Here is a 24,436-nt window from a genome sequence, read left to right as displayed (position 1 = left end):
TGGAAGACAGTGACTCCTTTCCTCCTGTGTCATGCATCTAGACTCCTATATGTACTCTGCGTTGCTGAAAAGAAGTCATCTCGTTCGATTGCGTGGCAAGAGGGGTATTCCACTAGTACCGCCTATACTCTCGTTAGTAATACCCACTCTTCTATGACACTCCCAAAACTACTATCTCCAAGTTCGCTAACGCGATACGTTAACATAGGCATAAGATATCCGCGAAAGAAACGTTATCTCAGAGTTAACTTACAATGAATTGGAAGCACTACTACGCCAGGCAATAAACGAAACGACACCAAATGATTGGAAAGGATTTTGTAAACACGTAGAAACACTGGAACACGAATATTGGACGAAAGATGGAATAATAGAGGACGCAACTGAAGACCTAGAATTGGAAATACAAAGCAGCGAGTCGGATAAGGAATCAGATGACAATAGCTCAAAGATTTATAAAGTAAAGAAGTACAAAAGTAATAATAATTAACATCATTTATGAAAATTGATTTAAAATTTAAGATGTATTTTTTATGATAAATTAATTATGTAATTGCATCGTACTAGATAACCGTTTAAAAAAATCACACGATACAACATAAATATAAAAAATATGTGTATAGTACATCACGTTTGCTGCATAATGCAATGAAAAGTTAATCAAGATGCTAATTAGTAATTAGTAATTGCAAATAATCATGTGTTCATCGGAAGAATCTGAAGTTAATATGCTTTTGGGATGAGTCTACGCTCTTGCATCTATTTGTTGCGTCTGTCTCACTTTGTCTCGTTGCTTCGTTCGCTTTCTTTGTCACATGGTGTTCTATGACCGGGCTAATAGGAAGGGATCAGTTCTACCAATAAGGGAAGCGTTTTACTCTACTTCTGCCATGATGTTAGAATGGTTGGTCTGGTGGGGATTCGGTCCTACAAGTTTCTCAGATGACTTCTTTTCAGTAACGCAGAGTATTTCATATATTAACCCCTTATACTACGATAACGAGTCCAATTCGTTGTGAATTTTTCATACTGGACACTAATAAGAAAATTGCACTTGCGTTAGTCTAAAAATTTCTTGCGAAATTTGTATAAATCCTAAAGATTGTTTATAATTTTATTGCGAATGGAATAAATATACAGTGGTTAATTATTATAGTTAACCCTTTGCACTCGAAAAGCGTCTCTCAGTCGCCATTTAATCAGATTCCAAAGATGAATGTTAATTAATATATCAAATTTACAATTATCCAACGATGAGTGGAATATCGAAGTAAAATAATTCTACGTCTTAATTTGCATACGATTTCTTATTTACCGTTTTAAAAATATCGTCGACCTTATGGCAGAAAGTCTTGGAATTATTATTTTTCTGTAACGAAAAAATCGCCGAGTGCAAAGGGTTAAATTATATCATAATGCAAGAGGTTAAATTCGAAATTTATATCTCACGAGTTATCCTATTAATTTTATTAAAATCCTCTTAAAATTTTTTAAAGATTGTTTAAATTCTTTGCACTAGAATTTTGTTTGTCAGGGAACATAGCAAATACAATAGAGACTATTATTGTACACTGCAAACATTTGTGTCAGTGATGAAAGTTATTTCACATATTTCAAATCGAAAATTTAAAAGAAACGACTTTATCGATTATTTTATGTGAATTTATTTATATCATAATAAAATACAAGTATTTTTAACAAAATAGCTAGGAAGTGAACCGTTAGATCGAATTTCTAGATTCATCTTATTTAATTTTATTAATTCATAATATATTTAAACCACGAAATTTTTAATATTTCCAATGATTCAGGCCACTTTTGTAATCTCTAGCACATTTATATTTCATATCACGTGTTAGTGGTGGATAAAATTTAATAAAAATAAGAACAATTATTTATTTAATTACAAAGATTATCAAACACAAATATTGGGTTGAAATATAATTATTTTATTACTATCACATGCTCACACTTCTTCTCTCTATTAATACTCAATTGCAACTGACTTATTCCAAATCACTCTCTTTTTTCTTTCTTCTTTCATACATTACATTCCATACGCAATTCACACCACACCTCAATCATTACACGCATACTCATATATCATAACCTGAATTCATTTGATATTTCCATCCCATGCATACATGTTCCACTCATTCCAATACATATATATTTAAAAATCTATGTAATCATTACCACATCACGTGTTGTTGTTTGTTTAGTATTTGAATAGCTGTCTGATCACGAGAATGTAGTTATAGAGAAAGTTTACCTATGATTCACTGGTTAATGAAAATAATACAATTACAAAATGAACATCACTTTATTACTATATCTCCTCTGCCATGAGAGCATAATCAGTTTGAAAGAAGAAAATTTTGAAATATGTTGCAAATCAACTAAAATGATTAATATTTTCAAAGAAATATTTTCACGTAGATTATTTGACATAGATAGGTAAATTATAAAATATAATGGAGAAAAAGATATCAAAGTTGATTTAATTTCTTTTAATGGGAACGTGTGTTTTATTGTGTTTGTCTACAATATAGTATTGCCAAAATAGTATTACCTGCCACGTAATATCATACAGCAGAATATACAGTTCGATATAAACCGGAAAAAGACTGACAATGAGCTTTAATCTAGAACAGCAACTGACAGCATCTGCCCAATTTCTTGCTTTCCTGTGCTATAAATTTTAGCTTCACGCGAGCGAAAGTTCTTTCGGTAGACATTGATAAAAAAGGCAAAACCTTTGTTTGAACGTGCTGTATTTTTGTCCAGCCCTCGAGCTGTCTCAGCGATAAGGAAGAGGACGAAATCTATGGCTTTGGATACGGAGTATTCAGCAGGCAGATGCTACAGCAGCGACAACAGAAACTTGCTCTAGCCGCGCAAAACACCACCACAGTGACGCCAGGCGGACATCAACAGCCTTATCAAAGGTAAGAACGTCTAATTATTATTGTACACTGTATAGTTGCTGTACACGTGGTTCTCGATCAACCTGACAAGTTAACAAAATACGACGTGTAGGAAAAATTATAATAACATTATCGATAATTGTTAGAAAGAAAATAATGCGAGGAGAAAATAATACTGAATTCACAAATATATTTTAATATACAAATACAAAATAAGAATTAAATGTGTATATACACTTACTGACAAAAGTTAAGAAATAAGGTAATTATTAAAAAGTTAAGGTAATTATTAAATAGTTAAGAAATAAGGTAATTATTAAAAGTTAAGAAATAAGGGAATTTCGGTGTATTCTTTATCTTCTAAGATACATAGGTTGAAATTACAAATAGTGTAGCATACCATTTCGGAAAGAAATCGCGAATCGGCCATTGCCAACAAAAACAAACTATAAACCGATCGATATTTTCTAGAAGCATATGGAAAAGTTATTTTGGGTAACAAAATTAAGTTGCGCGGTTCCTACGGGGAGGTGAAGCGTAGGTTAACCCTTTCGCTACTACGGGTGACTACAGTCACCGGCCACGAGACGTCATCTACACACGATGGGTGACTATAGTCACCGATCACAAAAATTGAGTAAAAAATTAAGACGAGTGCTACCGTTCCTCTTAGCTCTCTTCGCAAAGAATTGCAAGCTCTATCGCGATGGTCAGTTTTCCTTTTCTTTTTTTCTTCAAAAGATTTGCGTCGAAAGACCGAATGCTAAAGACTGCATGATCGTAATGTTGCCATCTTTGACACCGCACTGCATTCTATGGAAGAGACTTCGCGACGACGCTCGCCGTAGCGAAAGGGTTAAGAAAAGCATAAAAGCATGGTCCTCGACGAGCAAAACAGAGTCCTTAGAAATCAATTGTGACCAGCACGAGCGTGAGTCGCTTGGTGTTGGAAAGAGAGTTAAATTAGAGTGCGTCTTTGTGCGTTTTCGTTTCGTTATCTTGGTGTTCTTTTTCTAAGTTAAATTAGTTTTATGAGTTTTGAGTTTGTGTTGTTCTGTTCTTGTTGTTTTGTCAATTTTTGGTGTCTCAAAGCCTGTTTTCTCCATTCTACAATGGTATAATACAATAACATTCCATACACTTATGTAAGGATCACAATTAAATTGAATCGAAGAAATACGACATAGGTCAAGAAACATACAAAGTACTCACGATATGTTGGGGTCACAATGTAAACAAATATATTCCGAAACACTTAGTTCCCTTTCTGACATCGCTGAGTCTAGTTCATATTGTAGTTTGTGATAATTATGATAAGAAAATGTAACGACCATCATTTATATCCTCGCCACTGGATGGAGGACTTTTTCGCAAATTTATGGAAAACCTCCACTTTCCTATATATTTATAACTTTCCGAGCTTCCAATAGTATCCTAGTCTAAGGCAGGGCCTGCTAGGGTGGCCTTACTGATGAGTCCACCAGAAGGTCCGAGACGAAACGCATATCCCTCCTTTTCCTACCGTCCCTTACAGCACCACCTATCGCGACAGCGGCTCGACCCCACTGTACAGTTTACTCAAAACCGCTCCGTTCGCAAGGGATTAATAGTGTTCCGTCCCGGAGAGCGTGTTTATAACATAATTCTATTCTAAGGCTTACACTTTTAACAGACCCAACGGTTTATTTTATATTCTATACTGAGACTGCAATTTCGGAGGTTCGATGTGCCTCAACGCCGTTCTAGCGGATTAAGCTTATAAAGGTAATGTTAAGCCTTGGAATGCCGTGCCGGTATTTTGTTCAGCCCTTGATTAGAATAGACCCAGAAGACCGTTAGAGTCTTCTGGCAGCCAGATTCTAATTGCTGTTTTAGTTCAAGTTCCGTGTCCTTTCTATCTTCATTTTCAATGCATGTTCAAACAATTTTTCATTTCCCTCGGGTCACCGGACACGAGGCTTTCTTTAGCCATTAATGTTAGAAAGCAGGCAACAGCGCTTAGGATTTGGCTGACAATAGGCCTGCAAAGAAAGGGACCAGGCCATGTGCGATGTCGCGACTTTCGGAGCCATAAAGTAACGGGTCCTTCAGGAAGGATCACGAATGCGCGGGTGGCCCACCAGCAACCCCCTTTGAGGGAGAGGCTTCCTCCACCGGCAGACCTGGTCGCGGAAGACGGTCCTCCCTTCTTTGGGGGCATCTGATTCGCGGACCGAGGGCCCACCCTCGGTCCTGTCAACCACCAATGGGAAAACCGATTTCCCTTTGGAAACCATGGGCTCCGAAAGATCGTGCATCGCACAAGTTAGTTAGGTCAGTACCAGTCAGTCAGCAAATAACATTCGAAGAGTTCAGAAGAGTTAACCGGAACTATTACAAAATATACAGTCCACTATAAACACAACGTTCCTCAAGAAATTTGGTTCGTCACTAACCGTCGCCAATTGCGGACGACCTATTGACGATATACAATTACAAAGATACAGGTTTAATTTCGATAGAAGTGTCTACACTCGTTGAATACTGTGGTACAATTGGGTCCACTTGAATATTCTGTGTAGCCTCTACTGACTCCAAATCAACGACAGTCAGTGTCATTCAATCGGCACGAAAGTTGACCATTGACGATGCGACACACAATCGCCCTGTCTATCAGCATGACACCAAACAAAGTGAATCTGTATCGTTGTGGAACTTTGTAGCCGAACAGGCTGCCGGCTCAAATCGGCCAATTTCGAAAATTTGAACGATTGTGTCTGTACAGTCTATTGGCCGTGGAGATACAGTGTCTCCAGTGATTGTATCCTATTCTGTATAGACCATCATGTAACCGTGATGGTTAAACTGTCTCGTGAACAGCTGATACTTTGGTAGCAACAATTGATTTTCTTCGCAATTCTGATTCCTGATACTTGATTATGTTTGGTTTAGATTTTGTTAACATCGTTGAGGGGTTATAATGCAAAGGAATAGTAGTCAGTGGAAACGATGGAAAAACTGTATAGATGCTTATTAACCCATTGACATATAATGACGTTTGAAAGACGTCATCCATTTCACGTGTCATTGTGGACTTCGACGTCTCCGAGACGTCAAAAATAATCTCTGACGGACAGCATATCGTGCAGTATACTATTAACATTTTAACTGCCACGTTGATCATATATGACCGGCCATGGTTTCTCCCATGCCACCACACTGTCATTAGTAACCGGATTTTTATATGCTTTGAATAATAAAAATGTTATATTTATATTATATTAACGTGGCGTTAAACAGTATTTTTCGGACGCATCGAATTCTGTTTTATTTGTGTGTCAAGGAGTTAAACGGACGAACAATTAGGACTGGCCAGTCTGTTTAGAGCCGCGCTGACAAATGGCAAAACGCGGGGGACGGGATCGTCCCCACATTGCTTGAGCATGTGATTGCGAGAAATTAATTAGATTTATACTTTGTTACGGACCCAATGTGTTACACTCAGATCGTTGGGGCGGGCATGAGTGTTGGGTTGTAAGGCCAACGTGTGCAGTAGACCAGCTCGAAGGACCAAATGATTCGGCAGGCTTCGGCTCGGTGTTCCAATGATTGGACGGTGCCACAAGATCCTGAGTTGATTATGCCCGATTTGTTTTTAGAGCGGATAATCACTCCACGGGACTGATTGTGTACGACTGTCCGTATTTGACTGACTGAATGTTTCTTGTAGACTCTTTGAATGTTTGATGTTTGACTGTTCCATGATGACTGACTGATGTAGACTGACCGTGCAGACTGCTTGTTGTGAACTGACTGCGCGATGCACGATCTTCCGAAGCCAAGGATTGTTAAAGGAAATCGGTTTCCTGATTGGTGGTTGTTAGGACCGAGGGTGGGCCCTCGGTCCGCGAATCAGTTGCCCCAAAGAAGGGAGGAACGTCTTCCGCGACCAGGTCCGCTGGTGGAGAAAACCTCTCGCTCAGAGGGGGTTGCTGGTGGGTCACCCGCACATTCGTGACCCTTCTTGAGGTGACCGTTACTTTATGGCTTCGAAAGTCGTGACAACGCACATGGTCTGGTCCTTTCTTTTGCAGGCCTATTGTCAGCCAAACCCTAAGTGCTGTTGCCTGGTTTATAAAATTAGTGGCTAAAGAATACCTCGTGTCCGGTGACTCGAGGAAATAAAGAACAGTTTGTAAAATATATTGAAAATGGAGAAAATAGTAGTTGCTAAAGAATACCTCGTGTCCGGTGACTCGAGGAAATAAAGAACAGTTTGTAAAATATATTGAAGATGGAGAAAATAGTAGTCACGGAACTTGAAATAAAACAGCAATTCGGATCTGGCTGCCAGAAGACCGTAACGGGTCTTCTGGGCCTGGGGTTTGTCCCAGGATGGGACAACCCTTGATTTAACAATCCTGAACATACTTAATATTTACGTTTGATTATTTTTTTGTAATTAAATAAAGAATTGTTCTTTTGTTATTGATATTCCATCCACCACTAATAGTGCCCACCTACGAAGACAAAAGACGATCTGGTACTCAAATATAGAAAGCGATCGCCAGGGCAGTTAATTCTCCCAATATTTTTTACATATTTAGAGTTTAATGTTAATTCAATTTGTATAGCACTTCTTCTATGAACGGTTATAGCGAGCAGACGTGTTTCTATCATCCTGTCCATTTATATAATATATCATAATAGTGTAAAAGTATAGTATTTTGTAAACTAGTATTTCATCATGTCCAAATCTAATTGATCTAATATTATATTACACGTGTGTCAGATGTTGTCTAGACTGAACTAAAACTGTTTCTTCTCCGTAAACTTTTAATCCCATTACTGTGGAAATTTCTGACTAATTTGATGTCTAGTAGACAGGTTGAGAGTCATTACTCAATCCGTCTGAATCGTTTAGAGAGTTTGCGGAGAACTGAAATCGTATCATCTCGCTTGCAACAACAGCCATACTGAATGGTCCTTCGATAGCAGTTGATCGAAGTTAGTCGTTGAAATAGTCAAACGAAATTGTGCTGCATTGGGGACAATAAACTCTACGGTCCATCGTTTGGGACTAATATAACAGCAATCGACTCGCTCTCCACATTCGAATCAGTTGCCCAATATTAATTTGGCGGGCAACCAGTCGCGAAAGAATCGTGGACCAGTTTGGTTAACTTGGGATTTACGACCCCAACAAGGAAGCAATCCGCGCGGTTCAATCGCGATTCCACGCAAATGGGGGCTAAAGCTAAACCGAATGCCATGCACAAGCTTTGTCCTTTATCGTTGCTAACCACTTATCTCTTCTCTTGAAACCGCTTTAAACGAACCATCATAAATAATGTTTATCTCTTGCATCGAAATAAAACAGATGCTGTAGTGTAGATACGTGATACATTTTTGTTCGGAACGAATCTTTCACCAAGATTCAACTTTGAATCTTTCGTTCCAATGTATAATACACTTTAGTTTCAATTTGTGTAATTCTTATTTTTTAAGTAAAAATGAATTAATTACCGTGTTCGTAAGTCTATAATTCGTAAGTCTAATTGTAAAGTTTATCGTAGATTGCCATTTATTAGGGAACTTGAGAAATCACAAATAATTTTAGCTTGAAAGATGAATATTTTAAATAAAATATATTTCTAGGAGGTACTTAGGTTTATCTAATACGTGAGGTAAATTTATCAAGTACCTCGTTAGACTGTATATATTCATACAGGAAGTGGAAACATTTATTTAGGAATAATAATTAATTATTACTTGCCTGGACAAAATGTTTACATCAATGTTTATTATAATAATTAAGAATTGTTAAAGAACAGTTTTATATATAGGAATTAACTTATTGATGTATGAAATAATTAATTTAATTGTTTCTTATTTAATTATTAATTTCCGAAACAAAATAAATATATAAATTTTTATTACAATAATTAAGAATTATTATAACAATGTTATATATCGCAATTAAATTATTATGGTATTAGATAATTAATTGAATTGTCGTTATAAGAATGTACTATATTTTTCATTTATTACAAAATTTAAAATAAATCCTAATTTATTATTACCACATTGAGTGTTACATTTCCATTTTCAGGTGACTTCTGTTTTGGACCACGTGGACTTTGTATAGACCACAGATAAACTAAACGGTTGTATTTATTATAAATGATTATAGGATATAGCTTTTGATATTTATAAGACTACAAAAATAATTATAAATAATAAGGAGAATCTTATATACCATAAATATGTATTAATTTCTTCATATATATATAACATTATTAAAGTGGTCTGTGTTGATAGTTCAGTATCATTGACCATCGACTAACATTCTAGAAGTATAAATTTGGCAATGTTGTTAAGATAATGAATACCTTATTAACTATGCCAAGAATTAGAAATAACTCCATAAATGTCGCTTTTAATATTCAGTATATAATATCTTGCCCTAATCTGTACTCATTGTTAGATGTACCAATCCTCTATCTTAAACCTAATCTTCATATTCTAATAGTCCTAACCTAATTTGATATTCTTAACCCTAAATTCCAAATTCTTGGAACAACAGAATATCCTGTCAGAATCCTTAATTAAAATTGCCAGTACCCTACTAATCAGAGGTATTATGAAAAGTTATGGACCTCTTGTCCTTACCTTGTCCACAAACTGTTATTCTGCCTTCCGGTAGACTATTCATCCCTTTGTTAGTCATTAGTAATTAAAGTCCATTACCGTAAAGGTCAAACGTCAAACACGTGGCGTCTAATCCCTAAATCCTTAGAGGATCATTACGATACCTCCGTAACTATTAAGCATAAGCGGTCAAACGCTTAGGCAATGTTCCAGATTTCGCACATATCCCAGTAACAGTGTATTCTGGTGAAATTAACTACCAATCGGGTCTCAAGAATTTGCATAGGGATACAGATCTGATTATAGCGTAATAAATCCACTTTTTCTACAAAATTATGAACATCAGTCATGTGTATTTCCGTTATTCGCTAGATGTGACACGTTTATAATAGGATTATACTGTATTATCTGTCAAAGAGATTAAATAGAACTCATCGAAACCATGTGAGATAGAGTAGCTAATAGAGTAGCTGAACATAATTCGATTTTGCAATTACTTTGCTTGCAAAACGTGTTATACAAGAAAATTGGTAGACACTCATGCGACCTAGTCATATGAGTGCATTAGACTTAGAAGATATCTCAATTAATAAAATTGAAATTGAAATTAGTAAAAAATGCTGTAGCGTCCTATGCATCGAATCTCTTCGATTTCCAAGAACGCTTATCACGCGTCTAATTAATATTGCGTGATTAGTTTTGTAATATTAAGGATCCCGAGTGCGATGTTAAAATAGAGCGTTTATTTACAGTAAAAGTATACAATAGTTATAGCAGAGACGTTTATCGGAGTACCGTTTCGAACACGCGTTTATAAGTATATGTACGATGTTTCAGTGATTGGTGTCGAAGACGAACTGACTTCTCAATTTTGGTCTGTCTCGTGTCTCGTCGTGTCCTGTCCGGTGTTTTCTCCAGTTTGGTTCCGATTGGTTAGGATAAATATTAGTGGAGGAAAAGTAAAGATTTTTGATTGGACAGAGGGTGTGACGGAAGGACCTTTGGCTGAGGAGTAGGGAACTGTCAAGGAGCCGATTTTCGATGGTCAATGACGTGATTTGCAAGTGGTGTCCGTCCGTTGCCTTGGTGGGTCTGTCGCACGTGGGTCCAATCTGTCGGGTCTGATACTTGTAAATTTTCTGAACTTTCGCATTTAGATATATGACTTAACCCGCTGAGAGGGTGGTAAGGTACGTCTAACCCTAGGCATTACAGTCGTAATACAAAATAATAAAGTCTTTAGAATTATCGAAAACTAAAGTAAGAATTATGTTATGAACACGCTCTCCGGGACGGAACAAATGCATTGGCGTAGAATACAGCATCAGTATCAACTATTAATTTACCTGTTTCTACTCGTCGTGGCGGATTTGTTTCCTCCTCTTGAAACGCATTGGATACTCTAAACATTTCACGGTCTAGTGCTTTTAAATTTGCGTGGTAGGTAGGTACTGAATTCTTTCTCCGAGGTCTTTAGTGGTTCCTGGTTTTTCGCCTAAACAAGTTTAGGATGCACGCTAATTGGTTATTTCGATGAATGTTAATTTTCCAATCAGCGGCATCCTAAGTGTCCCGGCCACCCTTCCATGCATCCTTGGCACGCCTTCTCTTGGTAAGGGTGGGACGATACCTGAGCTAGCGTGAGGTCCAGGATTTTGCCTAAAGGTTACGACCTTCCTGCAAGCATTAGTAGTTGGTACCATTAGAGAAGCTTCAAAATAACTCTTCAAAGTTACTGATTTTTATAACTTAGTATAATATAATATAATAACTCACTTTCGATATTAAGCTTTGAAGAAATTAAGATTCAATGGAACATCTTTTTCATTGCCTCTCAATATTCAAAGATTCCAACTCGAAAATAGTCTTTCTTTGCGATCACGGTATAAACCTTTGAAATACCAATCTCTCGGGTCATTTAGGTATGGCGACCCTGGATAATTCGTATGCACCGCGTAACATTATATCTGTTGTTAAGCCTTGGAATGTCGTCCCGGTATTTCGTTCGGCCCTTTGTTTAGAATAGACCGTGTGAAGGCTCTGAAAGTTCTCAAGTACCATTGATGAGGCCCTAGGACCGCAATGTCCCAAGTAGAAGGTTGTTTATATCCTTACTGTCAGCGCCCTTTGATTTCTTTAGCACCTAAGCCACCACTTAGGTAATCCGCAACAAACAACTATATATCACCCTTCAAGAAGACAAGCACAATTATCTAGATTGTTTAAACAACCACCACCACCGAAGGACGCTGAAGTTAACATACACCCCCAACATCATAGCAACCAATCAGCAGAGAGACCAGGATTATATAACCACCGAGAGAGTCAGTACCAGTCAGTCAGTCAATAACATTCGAAGAGTTCAGAAGAGTTATCCGAAACTACTGCATAAAATACAGTCCACTATAAACACAACGTTCCTCAAGAAATTTGGTTCGTCGTTAACCGTCGCCAATTGAGGACGACCTATTGACGATATACATCTGTGTTTATAAGTAAAAGCACCATATGTCACAATTTCAAGAAATTCTACTTTATTAGTTTATTGGACTGTTATTATAAAACTGTTGATTGAATTTTACGCATTTATAATATAAAGAGAAAAGAAAGTGGAGGAATATAAATCTTATATTTTGAAAAAGTTATGCAATTTAACAAAATATGAGTAAAGAGAATTGCTCTTTGGAATTTTGAATGAGAATATTTTGGAAATAAAAATATGTCACATACGATGTGTTTTCTTATAATCACAGATACTACTATGTCAAATAACTATCACCGATGCTATATCGTATACCAATACTTATATAGCTATTATAATGTTACAAGAATATTATGAAATAAAACAGATAATATAAATTGACTAAATCAGAAGGTAAAACAGCTGCTGTCATAATTTATGCTGCTTCCATGTCACGCGGCCAGATCTAGGAATATTAAAGATGGCGTTAGACAGAGCAAAATATCCCCAGTGTACCTGTGCTATCCCAAATGTAAACTTTCAAATTCCATTAATATTTAAATGTCCAAATGTCCATGTCGAAACTATGAAAATTCGTATTCTCGTGTAAAGATCACAAAGAGACCTTAGGCTAACCACGCCCATACTATAACCCTCGAGATGGGTCACTATCCTGAGTACTACACGTCTCGTATAGAATCGGAAATTGTCTATTTACGAGTTCTGCTCACGAAGTGTAGCAGATTCAATTACCCGAATGCTCATCCAAGCAGCTGAGGAGTAATGCTTAACTGGTATGGCCTCTTTATTATACATAATTGCCCATTGTTAAGTGGCTTACCTGATCCAAAATACCATCTGTGCGCACCTTTACGCCGGCTGCTTGATATTTAATTGCTAATTAACCAGCAGACTGCTGCGCATACTCTCCATTTTCCGTAGTTCAGAATCGTGAATAGAGAAAGAGACAAAGGAGGTCGTTATTAAATTCCATTATCTTGCCGCTGGCATTATCTGTTTTCGTGCACGCGCGAATAACCGCGGTCCTGGGCCTGCGAAGCTGTATTATTCTCTTCTTGCCGCTACGATAAGCGTGTTTTTGTGACTCTCTCAGCTACACTTGCCTCAGGCAGTTCTCTGACTTTGCTAAACCACGATAAGCTCGAACGATTTGCTCGCAAAGATGCGACACTTTATTTACTTCATAAACACGACGACGTGAGCTATAAGAGTAAGATTGATTTTTGCTTGAAAGAGTTTTATGCGTGTAGATTATTATTCATACTGTGAATACATGTACTTGACCTTCTCTTCTTTGGTACTTGAAGAATTTTGGAATTTGAGAGGAATTCGGGTCTTTTGGATTCTTGGGATCCTTTGTTACTGTTGTGGAATTAGTTTTCAAGGTATCGATAACATGAGGTGACGCGAAACGGTGTGAGTGGTGTGCGAGTGCATTGGACAGTATGACATCATCACCATCGTCAGATTCATCATCATCGTATGCTTCATCGTGATATCATTATCGTTATCATAGTCATCATAGTCTACCATCGTCAGATTCATCATCATCGTATGCTTCATCGTGATATCATTATCGTTATCATAGTCATAGTTATATTCGTCAGCATGATATCATCATCGTCCTAAACATGATTATGGTATCATCATTATCATATCCGTCATCACCATCTGTCATCATATGTCATCGTGATGCAATCATTATCTTCATACTCGTCATCATGTTCTCATGACCATCACCTTATTCATGGTCATATTCATCATCATATTCGTTGTCATGATATCAAAACCATTATCATAACCACCATTATGACATCATGTTCATTATATTCATATTCGTCATCATTGTGTTATCATCATCGTCATAATTATCGCAATGATATCCATATTCGTCATCCTGATATAATCATCAACGTCGTACTCGTCAGCATTATTGCATGACCACCGGGCATATTCATCATCGTGTAGTGGCGTAAGGATCTATGAGTGTAAATATTATTGTATGTTGGATAATTACGTATGATGAGAGCCAATCAGAGAGAAGAACGAGTAAAGACAAATAGAAAGACTGACTTTCGTCTTATACAGTGAAGCTATATTTCAAATAGAGAATAGTGTCGAGAGAGTATAGATGTACAGAGAGAAAAAGAAAGAGATAGAGAGAGTTAAATATGTTTAAATATATTTGTATATTATATCATAATACAAGCACAATTGTTAAGGTCGAAGTTTTCATTCGCAAATTTGTGTTTTGAAATAAATTCTTTACGTAGTATTAACACACGTGATTACACCTGAATATTTCAGATGAAGGACATGAATATGCTCGAAAAAGTTCGCGAGGTATCACACATATACCGTGGACGGCTCGGTGTTCAGACAATAGTTCCACGGAGTAACCAGAGATGTCGCGATTGTGGTAAATCGACTCTGGCCCAGCAGTTACGATGTTTTGCGTCTTGGGGTTTTAACCTCTTCAATGTTTGTATTGTATATGTACATCGTGACCAGAGGCAATTTACAATACAATGGGAATGACGTATATATACAGATTATCAAATTTCTTGTGTACCTCGATGTTCAGGTCATTTGTGTTAGCTTATGAGAGTGTACTGTGTTAGACCTTGGGTTGATTCATCGCGTTAGTCGACTTTCAGGTTATGTACATATTTCGTTCTGGGCTGTAGTAAATTCAACCAGCTTCCCAGTTTTTCAGAGTACTTATTTGGTACCAACTCGAAAAGCGCAGTTGATTTTTCTGACATCTTATTCATCGTATTTTGGACAATGCTAAATAAACTGTTCCATCAAGGAACACTCGTTACGGTCTTCCAACAGCCAGGTCTTTAGGGTCAAACAATTCGGCATCGGAATTTTCCTCTCCGTGCCTTCTGTATGTTTCAGAGCTTTCACTTTTATTCTGACTTCTCGTGTCGCGGAACACGAGATTCCTGAAAAACCCTAATTTAACGAAATTAGGCGACGGCTCTTAAGACTTGGCTGACAATAGGCCTGAGAGCTCCACGTGGTCCGCACGCGTTGGAAGCCTCAGGCCTTAGCTAGGGGCCACAAACGGCGGATGGGGTCTCCAGCGCGCGGGTGGACTCCACGTACCTCACCTTGGAGGAGAGGGTTTCCTCCGCTACCGTCTTCGTTTGGGGGAACCTTCCCTTCCTTCAAGGTGACCGATTCGCGGACCAAGGGAACGCCCTTGGTCAAATCAGCCAATTATATTTGGCGAGCTCCCGATTTTTCCTAAGACCGATCTTAGGAAAATCGAGGAGCTCACTTCTCTTCGAATCGTCGAAGACACGACTTCTCTTCAAAACGTCGACCAGTTCGCTTCCAATCGTCAGGCAGTCTTCTTTGAATCGTCAAAGAGTCTAGAGCCTACCTATCGAGATCATCAAGAGTCTATCGTTCGACTCCATCCGCGACCTTTTTTTCGCTCGTGCAACTAAAACAGTTGCCCAATATTAATTTGACGGACAACATTACGTGATCGCGAGACGGCCTTACAACCCGTCGACCCCAGAGAAATCATTCGCGAAGCGACGCGACATTTTTGGGTCCTTCGACCGAATAGTGACCGTGGCGCGATACACTACCTTTATGGCCAAATAGGCTATGTCCAATCCACATTTCTTTTGCCAGTAAACTTTCTAACCCCGTGCGATGCAAGATCCATAGGAGACTGCGAACCACGTTCTTCCAGGATGACCGATTCGCGGACCAAGGGAACGCCCTTGGTCAAATCAGCCAATTATATTTGGCGAGCTTCCGATTTTTCCTAAGACCGATCTTAGGAAAATCGAGGAGCTCACTTCCTTCCGAATCGTCGAAGACACGAGTTCTCTTCGAATCGTCGGAGAAACCAGTTCGACTTTAGTTTGATTCAGCAGTTCGATCGTAAAATTCAATCAAGTCGAAACGTTCTCGAATTTCGTATATTCAGACCAACTTTGAAAACGTGCCCTGCGACTGTCACACGATAATTTTCTCAAAATCACCAATCTCAGGCAATCAGGGAAAGATTTAGACAGTTGCCCAATACTAATTTGCCGGGCAACACGGCGGGGTCCTGAGACGGATTTACAACTCATCCGAATCCATCAAAGGTTCAATGGCGACGCACCATAAGCTTAAATAGTCTTTCGTGATTACAGCCTCGTGAATATGTAAAGAAAAATATAAGAATTTTGAATTTCGTTATGGATTAAACAATTTCTTTAAAAGAATGATTTTCGATCCTCTGCATGATATAAGTTAATTATTAAAATTCTGTCACACCCAGAAACTGTCCTCAAGCAAAAACGACCTAGTGACGATATACAGGTGGTAATGGTATTTAATTCCAGAACTAATTAGTCAAAACCATAATAGTATTAGCCAGAAACCTTAGTCAAAATTTATTTCAACTGATTTTCAATTTTAACTCTCACATGTACATGTGTGAATAAAAATTGCAAACATATTTTTAAGTCCATAATTTGTTGAGCATAAGTATACTCTTCATGGAAGCCATAAGAATCCTTATTAAATTAGCTTATTTACGACATGTATACGTATATGGAGGAGATTATGAACGTATGTGAGGAGGTACATAAAATTGATAATTTATTGACAATAAGTATACTCTTTATGGGAAGCATAAGGACCTTTGTAAAATTGGTCTGGATATGACACAAGTGTATAATACGTGTGAGGATAAATATTACAAATATATTTAGAAATATACAGGTCGATGAATTCAGTTTTAATTTTATTAAAATAATTAAATAAATACTAAAAATACTAGTTTTATGGATATTTATTGAATTTATAGGTAAGTAATATCATGTATACGAGCAATATGTCAACACTGCCATAAAACAGATCAATTTTCTTATGTACTTTAATGTCACAAACATAATAAAAGAACATAGCTTAGAATCATATTTATAATAATTTTTAAGATACTAATAATAACTAAAACTTTCTTCATTTGCAGTATATCAATTTCTTATTCAATCAAATAATCATTTTCAACTCAATGATTGTAAATGTTATAATAATAATATTTTCCAAGAATTTCTTCATCTGGAAGTCAGTAAAAAGAGACGACTTTCACCTGTTTTTTGGACTCCCTGTATATTGAAATATTTTCAATTTTGTACTCTCATATTTTTATTAAAAATTTCGTTCATTTTTAATTGCCTCCAAAACGAAAAATTTAATTACAATAACGATAATAATATTTATAATTTATTTATAACGTTTAATTCGCGATTAAACGTTACTGTTTACGTGAAATCTGTAAAATTCAATATCCAATTTTCATTGAAAATTAATCAATGATCGCATAAGTATGGGAGAATTTTTCACAGCTTTGCTTAAGCGTGTTTTTCATTCATGGAGATAATCGTATATATACCTATACGATGGAGGTGTTATTTCGTATAATAATTATATAAGTGGGTATCGGAGTTTATCCAATTCCTGTGCGCAAGCAACACGTGAAATTAATTATTCGTGGGTAACGATCGACCGACGAGCGTTTGACTGAATTAATTATACGCCTCTGTACCTTAGTTTCATGGATGCTACGTGATGAGTAATTATAATATGATAACTAAGTACACATCGATCACTCTAATGATTGTGAAATCTGGCAGATTTTTCCACATTTCAGCCGGAGAGTTTCGAATAGAAAAAGGATGCGATAAATCAATTATTTTTTAAAAAATGGGTGATGAATAGAGAAATATTTATGACATTATATTTGTTGTCTTCTTTGTTGATCGATTTTTACAGGAACTTTATCTGAGGATCGAATTTAATAATTTTATGGTCAAAATTGTGTGTCAAAGTTTGGAAAGGAATTTTTCTATTCAATTTTTTAATTTTTTACTAGTGGAATTAGTGAAAATTAATTAATTAGTAAAAATTGTTTGATTTGTTGATGTTCCTAAGTTTGAAAATTTTTTATTTCTAAAAGAATTCGAAGATTTTTTAAATGATTTATTCTTGAAAAAATTTGAGAATTTTTTAAATTTGTTATTCTTGAAAACACTCGAAAAATTAAAATATTTCCAATTCTCAAAGGAATTCGAAATTTCTTGAAATTCTAAGCTCCAGAGCAATTTCGAGGATTTTTGAAATTATTTATTTATATATATCCTTCAATGAATATGAAAGATCTGAAATTTTTAATTTGAACAAGAAGAGAAAAAAAATGAAAAAGAAAGCACGCAAGAATTTTTTATATAATCCGAAAATTCTTTAAAAAATTCGAAGACTCCTGAAATTTCCAATTTTTAAAAATTTGTAATTTACTGAATATTCATAATCTTTGGGGAAAAATTCTAGAAGTCCTAAAATTCTTAATTCCTAAAAAAAATTCGACAATTCTCGAAATTCTGTTTTTAAACAGAAAAAAAATCGGGAATTCTTGAAATAATTAGAGAACTCTGGGAAGCATCTAAAAATTATCGTAAAAGAATTCGTTAATTCTTCAAATTCTTAATTCTTAAAAGAGTACGAAGATTCTCAAAATTCCCAATTTAAGCAAAAGAAAAGAAAAAAAAAAAAATGAAAAAATCTGGAATTTCTCAAGTATCTCAAAAACTTTGAAACTTCAAAAACCTTGAAAATCCTCGAAATTTCAATTTCTCAAGAAGATTCTGAAATTCTTGATATTTTTAATTCTTGAAGGAATTCGGAAATCGCTGAAGCGAACGAATACGACAGTTAATTTTTAATCCGAATATAACACGTATATGGTACGTGACAGCATAACATAGACGATCATCATAGAATTCATTAGCGTCAAGACAGACGTGTTCGGTTGACGAATGGATTCTGTGAACTAATTCATGGCTGTAGATACGAGCGTGGGGTCTTCGTTTGTCACGTGGTTAATGATGCATTCCACGATTGCACGCCAGTTACATCGTCATGTTTATGAGATTAAGTTTTCCTAGACTCTCTTTTGTGGTTGAGTTAATAACCATGATTGAGTACCCTTAAATGTAACCTTGGAAATTTATAATCATTATCGAGCACTCGTATCATTTTTATTTTTATTAATTTTTATCAGAACTCGAATATATTTTACATATATACACGTATTAAAATTACAACAGCTTTAATACTGGTTGACGTGTATATGTATATGTGTATGTGTAAGTAAAATGTAACCTTGGAAATTTATGATCATTACCGAGCACTCGTATCATTTTTACTCTTATTAATTTTTATCAAATATATTTTAATATATAATTTTAATTGTTTAATTGTTAATTTTGTTATATTTTAATATAATTTTTATCGAATATATTTTATATGTACACGTATTAAAATTACAACAGCTTTAATGCTAGTTGACGTATATATGGGTATGTGGGTGCCATTTAACATAAGTATGAATAGTATTTTTCCATTCATTTTCCATTTTCAATAATATGGAAGAAATGACAATATTTGAATAGTTGACTACCATGTGTCTGTTTTTGTTCATGTATTTTTTTTTATGTGTATTGGACTAATGGCGATCAAAATTTGAAAATTGCAGATTATGAACTCTATTTTTCCTGTGAAAAAGTTTCCTGTGAAATTTAATCCTGTGAAGGTGCCAAAAAAATAAAATAAAAATTCTGAAGTTAGTAGCCTCCCTCTCAAAATGAATCATGAAATGTTACTTTAGCAGTATCAATTTAAAAAGTTGGTATTGTATATAATTCATATGGATAATAGTTAATTAATATCGAATGTATTAATGGTTAATATTAATATTGTGATAATAATATTACGATATTCTTTCGGATCTTCTTTGCAGCAGATGTAATTAATTATTCAATATGCTTTACTACTATTGTGTTATTAAACGATACTACAGTATTATTATTATTATCATATTATTGATTAATACTAATTTATTGTTGTAGTACTATAAATTATGTCATAATTATTGCTATTAATTTATTATTAGTGTTCCAAGAACTATAATTATTACTATTATTTTACTTTTATAGTACTTCTATAGTATTATTAATTATACTATATCTATTATTATTATTTTTGTTACTGTTATAAGATTATTACTTGCACTATAAATATTGCTATTAATTTATGACTATTATACTATTAACTTTGCTGTAACTATCATCATTAAGCTATTACTATTACACTATCAATTACGCTATCCCTAATGTCATTGTTTGATTACTATCATACGATTATTAATTATGCTATAATTATTGCTATTAATTTATGATTATTTTGCTATTAACTGTGCTATAACTATTGCCATTAAGTTACTATTATTACACTATTAATTATGCTATAACTATCGTTATTTATTTATTACTTCTATATTATTAATTAACACGATGAAAATTGGTAGATAAATTAACTATTTTGTGGAATATCGTATTAATATAAATTCTATTAATAAAGACCGCCTATAATCACTGTCTTTAACCACATTGCTCAACAACTATGACATGGCCATGAATTCTATGAACGTCTGCTCCTGACGAAGTAATGGCGGAAGCTGCGATTTATGCGTAAATTCATCCGTTATTACAAATGTATCGCGCGTGATTATACTCGAATCACGTTAATGCAGCATATTGAATACGTGCCGTTTCTATGACCCTACCCAAATGGTCCCTGTACTATTAACCATGGACGTGGTTTCTCGTTCGAAAAATCTACCTACATTCCAGCGTCTTCTGCCAAAACTCCTCGCTGAAATATCAAATGATACTTTGTTCCTATAGCGAATGAAATCATTGACTAAACGAAAATTGCCATAGTTTAACAAATATCATGTCATGGTCGTTCCTTTTTAATACGTGTGGGTACATTTGCATGCACGTGTCTGTAGTCTGTTCAAATCCGCTGTTCACGCAAGCAGATTAAATTTCAATGGGAATTTTTAGTTAAATTTGAATTTAAAATAAACTTTGACAAGAGAGTTTAATAGTAGACAAAGAATTAAGGCGTGATTTTTGCAGTTAAATATTCCTGCGTTTGAAATCAAAGTGTTAGGTTGTAAATGCATATATGGGGAAGAATGATGCGTGATCGGGGTATAGTAAAGTTGTGACTGGTCTATTCATATAGTAGAATTTATATGACGTCGTTATACAAACCTTGAACTAAAACTTTCTTTTATTTTTATTTTTAATTCGCGTCTTCGCGTCTTTCTAGACCGCTAAAGCGCTTCTTGTTTTTAAGAATTAACACTTTTCAATTATTCCTAGAGATAAGGGCAAGTTATTAACAATAGTAGGGTAACAATAGTAATAGTAAAATTTATTAAACCCAGTATATTTTCTGAGTGAATCATCGTGTACTCCAATTGGAGCCCAGAATTCCCCTTATTTCATTATCTTACCCTTTTATTTTTTCTTTCCGGGTAGGTCTGAGTATAATATAAATAATATAAACTATAGTAATTACTATTAGTAGTGTGGGGGGGTCCTCCCCCGCGTTCGTTGATGTCGTATGGCGCAGGTATCCTCATTGGTGGGGTAGCTAGAAGGGACGGTAGGTAAAGGAAGGGATGCGTTTTGTCCCGGGCCTGCTAGTGGACTCATCGGTAAGGCTTCCCTAGTAGGCCCTGCCTTAGACTTGGATACTATTGGAAGGACGGTGTTGTACCGCGTGGTGTAAGAAGGATGAGGTCCACGCGGGTTTGGGTAGGAGTTTGATAATGCTGCTACCCTCTTCTCAATGTGTCGCGTCACTTACGAGACATTGAGCACTTCGGTGGTGTAATAAAGCACAGTTTTTGGTGTATTTACGCTTTATTACACGTTTTGCGAGTTGTATGATGATTGTGTGTAGTGTATCGTCTCAGCCTTTGCCGTTTCGTCTTGCTTCGTCTTCCGTTTTGTCTTCTCGTTTTATATGTTTGACTGAGTTTCGATACCGTCTTGATGTTTCGTGTTTTACGTCTTACTACCGTCTTGTTCGTGTTACTCCTCACTGTCGTCTTGCCTGTTTTACTTCTCACTGTCGTCTGATCTCTAGTTTGTCTTCACTCGTCTGATACTGTCTTCACTCTGTTTTGGCTACTGCCTGTCGTCTCGTTTTGTCTAGTCTTGGTTTGCTGTGATTGGAGGAAACTGAGTGTAGGAGGAGGAAAATTAGAGTTTTTTCATTGGACAAGGAGTTTTGGCGGGCTCTTTGGTTAGGAGAGGGAATATGACAGGGAAGTTTCTCTTTTTGGCATTGTTTTGTCTTGGTTTATGCGTACGTCTGGTTGGCAATTTCGTGGGTCAGTCGCACGTGCGTCCCGTCTGTTGGGTCTGGTCTCAGGTATGACCGTCCCTAGTCCTTGTCGTGATTTATAATTGTCGATTTTAAAGAGGAACGGCTAGACGCGCCTTGCAACTATTATTGCCGTCGCAACAGACGGGAAGTTACATATATAGGATACGAAGATTTTCCGAGGACTTACAGGAAAATCCTCGAAGTCGGAATCGTCTAAAAGGGCAACCTTTCAAAATTTTTAACTTCACTGGATTGGATAGTGAGTTTCCTTACTTATTAAAACTTTCACGCGGACGCACTTAAAAGTAGGTGAACAAATTATATATGTAAGTACGGGCAATTGGAAAAAAGAAGGAACTAGTCATTTTAGGACTTCTAGGAGCTTGAAGAACTTTTTGGAACTCTGCTAGTTTTAATTTAAATCCTTAGACCAATTTTATGAATTTTTTAGAAATTTTTAATTATGACTTTGGTATAAGTACGTTCTAGATCCTCTTGAATTTTTGTAAACCTTTTTGAATTTTGCATCTCAGAACATATTTGAATTTATACGTAAATGAGTTGCGTATTATATGTCGTATGTAGTAAACTGCGTATATTTTTCTTCAAAATTTAAAAATAAATTTTAAGGAAAAATAGAAATTCGATTATCGAAGGTATTAAACCTCGAAAAGTATTAATTAATTTTATAATTTTGAGTAAACAGATGATAGCACGAGGAATGTTTATATTTGAAAAGTAGAGAAAAAATAAATATTAAAATGAGCGAATAAGGATTTATGAGAAAAGGGTTCTTATTTTATCAGATATAATTATAATTTGAATTTAAATATAAAATTAATATTTTAATTTAATTTAGCTGAAGTTATTAACCACTTTTTCCACAACTTTAACTCGTAGTAATAAAAATAATAGCAAAGAAATCTCAATAATGAAATTAATTAGAAATTTATTTACAAGCACAAATTGTTCAACACAAAATGTCAAACCATTTAAAATAATTGATTTCAAATAACTCTTTTTATACGCGGTGGAAACACAAAGGTGCTTTTACGAAAATCAATGTTGACTTTTATTAAGACAGAAACGCAATCACGTAGGTGTACCTATGTATTTTCATCGCCTCTCTTTGACCATTATTAATTATCTATACTATAGATAATTAGTTATCTATACTATCTATACTATACACATATTTTGAATGTTGAAGGAGTAATGCGATAACGTCAACCACATTAACCTTGAAATATTGTAAAAATATAATACTTTGTTAACTGAATTTTTCTATAGCCATTGTAAATCACGTTTCCATCCACTGACTACCCAACAACCTTAAACGGAGTCAAACTAAAACCATCGAGTTCAAGTTCTAGATCATGGGAGTCCAAAGCAAATACCAATATAAAGTGTAAAATAAAAATATATAAAACAATGTCAAATTAATTTTATGTTGCTGTCTTTATAATAAAACAGATCATATATTAACGAAGTTTAAGTTACTTGTATATCGTCACTAGGTCGTCCTCAGTTGGCGACGGTTAATGACGGACCAAATTTCATTGAGGAAGGTTGTGGTTAGTGGACTGTATTTTAGGTAGTAGTTTCGGATAACTCTTCTGATCTGGAGAGCGTATTTATAACATAATTTTATTCCAAGGCTTGCACTTTTAACAGACCTAACGGTTTATTTTATATTCTATACTGCGACTGCAATTCCGGAGGTTCGATGTGCCCCAACGCCGTTCTAGCGGATTAAGCTTATAAAGGTAACGCAAAATTTGGAATTTCACTAGTACCAGACGCGACAGATGGGACCCACTTGTGACAGACCCAACAAGCGACGGATGGACGGCACTTATAGATCACGTCATTGACCATCAGAAATCGGCTCCTTGACAGTTTCCTACTCCTTAGTCAAAGGTCCTTGTGTCACACCCTCTGTCCAATTAAAACTCTTTACCTTTCCACCTCCAACATCTATTTTACCCAATCAGAACTAAACTAGAGAAATCACCGGACCGAACACAACGAGACAGGACATGGAGCAAAATCGAGAAGTCAGTTCGTCTTCGGCACCGATCCTTAAAACATCTTAATTACACATACAAACGCGTGTTCGAAACGGTACTCCGTT

The 24,436-nt window shown here is 35.7% G+C and overlaps 1 protein-coding gene across 1 annotated transcript in view; it reads left to right on the top strand.

The window, feature by feature from the left end:
- The window catches only part of LOC108550069 (uncharacterized), a 109,193-nt gene that overhangs the window by 7,566 nt on the left and 77,191 nt on the right, over positions 1-24,436 (top strand). The window contains exon 2 of the mRNA XM_017903669.1: positions 2,788-2,948. Coding sequence (XP_017759158.1) covers positions 2,788-2,948 — 161 coding nt within the window. The remainder of the gene's footprint in view (positions 1-2,787; positions 2,949-24,436) is intronic.

This window comes from Eufriesea mexicana, unplaced genomic scaffold (genome assembly GCF_001483705.2).
Source record: "Eufriesea mexicana isolate 0111107269 unplaced genomic scaffold, ASM148370v2 scaffold2467, whole genome shotgun sequence".
Lineage (NCBI taxonomy): Eukaryota > Metazoa > Arthropoda > Insecta > Hymenoptera > Apidae > Eufriesea > Eufriesea mexicana.
The sequence above is the reverse complement of the archived record's forward strand: the minus strand, read 5'-3'. Positions and strand labels throughout refer to the sequence as shown.